Raw genomic sequence first — 5718 nt, forward strand, 5'->3', positions numbered from 1 at the left:
AGGCGATGTTGAGCTCGAAATATTTAACGTATACATACCCCCTGTCACCAGCTGCCCGGCAGGATATCACCCTGAAATAGGTGCGCTACTCAGAGGTGAAAACCGTATGGTAGTTGGTGACTTTAACGCGCACCACGATCTTTGGCACTCAAGCCTGTCAAATAGGCGAATACATCTGGCTGAGCAGATAGACGATTCGACATTCTGCACAATGAATGACGCACCCACCACGATTATGGGCAACTGCTGCAGCTCGCCAGACCTACCAATAGTCAGCGCTGCTCTGATAAACAGCGTATCATGGCGACCTAAGCTGACTTTAGCATCAGCGGGATGCATATCGGATCCTCGTCCGAATTTTTCTGCTGAAGCGGCTGTCCTAGCCGATGAGCGCGACAACCTTTGTCAGGCCGATCCCGGAAATCCCCGTATTAGGGATCTAAACTCGGAGATTCAGGAACTTGTGAACGTACATAAGCGGAAGAAATGGGAAGTGCATCTGAAGACCTGTAATTTCGCCTCTGGTGTGAGTAAGTTTTGGTCAACCGTGAGGTCATTGGCCAACTCGACGAAGCGCGATAATAGAGAGACCTGGACCGATGTGTGAGCCGACAGTTCACGCTACATCCTTCGGTGGACAAAGCCGAACGTCGCTTAATTTTAGTATAATAATGTGCAAGTTTCAAGGGTCTAGGACTTAGCGTTGATTTTTTGTAGATGTATTCAGGTAGAAGAAACCAACCATTTAAGTCAAGAAGTACAAAATGACGGCCATTTAAACACAGGAGGGATGAAGTGACTCATGTTACTTTTAAAATATATGGCTGATATGTAGATTTCTAAAATATTGCTTATAATGTAAGGCATACAAATTGGTATAGCGGTCAGCTAGTGAAACAATCGTTTTCATTGTTGTAGCAGCAGTGCTCGTCAGGCTGTGCCCTCTTCATCGTATGGACTCGTGACGAGATGTTGGGGGTGTTGTGAGGGCCTTCCAGTATGCTAGGTAGGTGTTTACCATTTCTGACTTAGCCGATAGAGGTACACTAGGATGCACCCAGGCTTTCTCGGCGGTTCTGATTATCAATATTAACGGACGGATCATTCCGAAGCACAGCGTCGTTGCGTTGCGATGGTGACATCCCGAGGAGGTGATGCTCAGACGACATGAGGTAGCAGCTGGTAGCCGTAAGTATAGCTGCGTTCTAACACATTTATAGATTTCTTTCTGGCACGTAAGTTATTGCAGGTGGTATGCGATGAGCACGAAAAATGAAGGGGGTGTACCGTATTTATGCGGCGAGTTCTAGCCTAATCTGTTTGGTCCACGTAGTTAAGAATGTGGCGGTGAATTTTACTGCAGAAATGTTGGGATTCTGGTTGTAAAGAGGTTTGAAATATTGGAGACTTAGTCATGTTCAAGTAACGTGTTGATTCGACGGGGTTGTTTGACCAAAAGAAAAGAAATGTTAGCTGAGTAGGTTCGGCAAGCGAAAAAGTGGTTGGTGTCTCTCGATATTACCGATGACCCGATTGCGTTTATGGCCTGTAAGTATAGCGAATCTCATCCATGAGTTCGAAAAGCTAATCTCTGTTGGGCGAGCTCTGCTTTTCAATTGTCTACCGGGCCAGAAGAAGCACCTGTAGGCTTGATATCCAAGCGGACATTGTAGGTGCTGTTTATGATGGATCCTACGTAGAACAAGTCCCTTACTGAAAAAAAATATATATACTTCAAATTTATAACTCCCAACAGTGAAGTTTGTTCAAGGACGCGAAGACTCTTGGTGTGTTGCGAGGAGTTACCTCGTCTTGTCCTCGTTCACCTGCATATGCTAGAGCATCGTGACGTTGCGTTCCAGATGGGTAGCTCGTATTTCGCTTCACAATAACAGATTAAAGACGATTGTGTGAATCGCCTTGTCAAAAACGTGCCGCCTTTATCACCATTTAAACGCTTCGAGAAGTGTTCTCGAGTATACTCTGGACTTCTGTTACCCCAGAGCCGGGGTTTGATTGTTTTCGTGATTCTGCCTATCGTTTCTTACTTTTGAATACACGTACGAGTCGAAACAGAAATTTCTCGGCTTTCCGCTATGATTGCAACGTTGAAACAGGTAGCGCAACTGGCCAACGTTTTCCTTACACAGGAACGAATACGGATCTTCCCTGCAAAAGTTAGTGATTCAAGACGAAACGCATGCCAAGAACCCTCGAAGCTTATTTTCCGTGGTTGTTTAGATGCCGGTGCTTGGTACTACTATCTACCATGTTCTGTGCAGCAGTGATGTCCATCAGCCCTTATCCGTTGTCGGCGGTGTGTTCGTGTTGCTGCACACCCTGCCGCGTGAAAATCTTGGCGGAGTTGGGAAGCTTCGTCAAGTCGCTAGTGGAATTGTTCTTTGGTCTCAACATCGGTTTTGTATTTTTAGAGAACTTCCACCTGCCCAATAGAGCGTCCGGATATTTTAGGTGCATATTCGTAAATCGTGAGCCATCAACGTTGGGAGAAGATTTTATTCGAGGCATTTGCGGTCCTTTTACTAGAAAAGGTTTTACGTGGCGAGTCCCAAGACCAGCATACAACCCATTATAGAGCGAACCGCACCAAGACAGACTGATACCAGTTTGCAGCCGCACCTACAGACTCCAGCGAGCCCTCAAACCGGGTTTGTCGGACTGGTTTAACCGAAAGTAACTCTCTTTCTGTCATAACCCAAGGCCCCACCCGGGTCGGTTACCGCATCTCGCATATGCTCACGTTGCCCAGAGTGCGCGAACAAGAAAGAAAGAGTCGGAATTGAGCATAGTCGTGCAATTTTACTTGCATACCCAAGAGAGCGATCATACCCTACTGCCTTCCATTCTGTTCCATCCCTCTACCTTATTTTAAAGACTTGAGGCCTTACAGAAATTGTGTACATTGCCGGTATTATCATTTACGATATAATTGCGATAAGTATCATTGTGCTACATATTTTGTAGGGAAAAAGTGAAATCTAAAACCTTTAACTTTTGCGAATGAAACAAAATAGCATATACACATCGTCGTCTCAAGCACCCAATGCCAGATTTGATATATATGTTAAGTCACGGCCGAGCTGTCGTTTATAGGTTGATTAAATCACATTGATTATGAATACAAACAACTCTATATACATAGATTAAAAATTTATTGGCGTACTCATGTGTATATAACTATGGACATACATACATTAGACCGTACCACCTTACAAACAAGCACAAAAAAACTTCACTGTACACCCCTGAGTGTAAAGTATTTTTGCAAAGCAACTCCGAAAGAAATCATCTTTTTACAAAAAATTTAAAAAGGGAACCCCTAAGTTTGGCAAAAAGAAAATATTATTTAGCTGTGATTTAGCTTAGAAGGTGTACGGCGAACTTTTTCCTCTGGTACGGTCTAATGTATGTACACATACATACATGGAAAGCTTGTGACGCCCCAACCACGGCAATATAAACAAAGTCCATATCGCTCCGATGAAAACAAAAGCTATCGCACTTACAGTGTCTCAGTTTTACAGTAGCTCCCAACACGGAAAGCAGCAGAAGCGCTTCGAAAAAAAAACTGAGCTATCCATCCAACTTTAAATTTTAGTATAACAATCGCAAATACCTGCAAATAGTATGGGCAAACTAGTGTTGTACGGCGTCGATGCTAGTCCACCGGTGCGTGCTTGCAAGTTGACCCTGGCTGCGCTCGGTTTGCAATACGAATACAAATTAGTGAAACTACTTGACGGCGAACACCGAACCGCCGAATTTGAACGCAAGAATCCACAGCATACGGTACCGGTGCTCGAGGACGATGGCCAATACATTTGGGACTCTCACGCTATTATTGCATACTTGGTACGACGTTATGCTAAGGACGATTCACTTTATCCCAAGGACTTTTTAAAACGTGCCGTGGTCGATCAGCGTCTTCACTTTGAATCGGGTGTATTGTTTCAGGGCTGTTTGCGTAACATAGCATTGCCAGTGTTCTATGACAATGAGAGCGATGTGCCGCGTGCAAAAATTGATGCCATTTATGAAGCATACGACTTTCTCGAGGCTTTCCTGGGCGATGAACCGTATATGTGCGGCAAAACTATCACTTTAGCCGATTTTAGCATCGTATCCACCGTATCTAGCTTCGAGGAGTTGGCGCCTATCGATGCGGCTAAAAATCCGAAATTAAAAGCTTGGTTGGCACGCATTAGCCAATTGTCCTACTATAATCAAGCGAATGGGTATGGTGCCAAAATGCTGATCGATATGTTCAAGGAAAAGATTAAGCGAATTGTATAAGCGATATGGAGCCACAGGAAATGTTTTGAGATACATATGTGTGTGTGTGTATTTAGCTGATTTATCAGTGATTTTGATTGAAATAAAATAAATTTAGTGATAAGTGGTAAATAATCAAGCGCCGAGTGCTTTTAATTACATACTACAAATACATATTCATAAATACTGGGTGCAAACATACAGTGCCGGATTTAGGATCTATGGTCCCCTAGGCTCTTTTCGTGGTGCGGGCCCCCTGGGAGAACAATCTAAAAATACATTATTTGTAAATTTTGAACCACTTTAATTTTTGACCGACTTCCCAAAAAGGAGGAGGTTCGTCGGAATATTTTTATTTTTATTTTTTATTTTATTTTTTTTTTATGTATGTTACCGCATAACTGTGGACCACGTCAACCGATTTCGATAATTATTTTTGCATCGGAAAGGTAGTGTCTCAGAGCTGGTCCCATACTAATCTGGTTTAGATCCGATCACTGGATCATGATATATATATATACATTTTTTAAGTTGGTTTTTTTTGCCTTGTGTAGTAGTATGGGTATTGGAAAAAAAAAGTTTTTGATTTTTTTCACATATGTACATACTAGGGCTGCTAATGCCGGGATTCCGGAAGCCCAGACTTTTTTAGGCCCCAAAAATCCCGGGATTATTTGCCAAGACCCCCGGGATTTTCGGGATTTGTAATTTGTACTTGTTGGCAATAATAGAAACGCCATAGTTGACCAGTTTTGGCTACATTTCTTTTCTTTTTTTCATATTTTTTTTACAAATGTCTAGCTCACTATACATACATACATATAAGTAACACCGCGCGGTATGCAACTTTACACACAAAAAGATCAATATATTCGCCAAATACAGCAAAATTGCGTTTTATCCTTGAATATCCTTTTCAATACCTATGCGTCCTTGTGAACCCAAAAATTTTTTTTTTTAATTCTACAGAATTTTTGCCTTCATTTGGTACCCATATTTTTATTCTACATTGCACTGAATTTTTTATATAATTTTTGGAATCAATCATATTTTTTAAACTATAAACTCCTTTACCAAAAATCCTGTCGTCAGACAGAAAAACTAAAAACTATATGATCTATGGTTTTGTGGGTATATTGTTTGCTTCGTGTTTTGAAAAGGTTTTTGTTTTTGTCGTTCGGTGTAATTAACTGCATATAAATAGATATGCATTTCAAGATTTGTACAAAACTGAAAAAAATATTCACCAACATTCAAAATTTTTAATCAGAATTTTTAAAAAACTTCTAGGTAAGCAGTTTTATAGCCCATTAAATTACAGTAGGTTAAAGTGCAAGTTTCAAGGGGCTAAAAATAACCTTGATTTTTTATAGTTTTGTTTTTTGCTGACGGTGACAAGCATTTTTTTCCATACAAAGTATGTAT

General features: G+C 41.4%; 1 protein-coding gene across 1 annotated transcript; it reads left to right on the top strand.

Moving 5' to 3' along the window:
- The first annotated feature begins 3505 nt into the window (after positions 1-3505).
- On the top strand, positions 3506-4429 carry LOC118742927 (glutathione S-transferase 1-like). Its single transcript, XM_036475355.1, has one exon. It carries the CDS (start codon positions 3649-3651, stop codon positions 4312-4314), a length of 666 nt encoding a protein of 221 aa, XP_036331248.1. The 5' UTR covers positions 3506-3648; the 3' UTR covers positions 4315-4429.
- The last annotated feature ends 1289 nt before the right edge of the window (positions 4430-5718 follow it).

Source organism: Rhagoletis pomonella, unplaced genomic scaffold, assembly GCF_013731165.1.
Source record: "Rhagoletis pomonella isolate Grant_MI unplaced genomic scaffold, Rhpom_1.0 Rhpom_scaffold_00007, whole genome shotgun sequence".
Taxonomy (NCBI): domain Eukaryota; kingdom Metazoa; phylum Arthropoda; class Insecta; order Diptera; family Tephritidae; genus Rhagoletis; species Rhagoletis pomonella.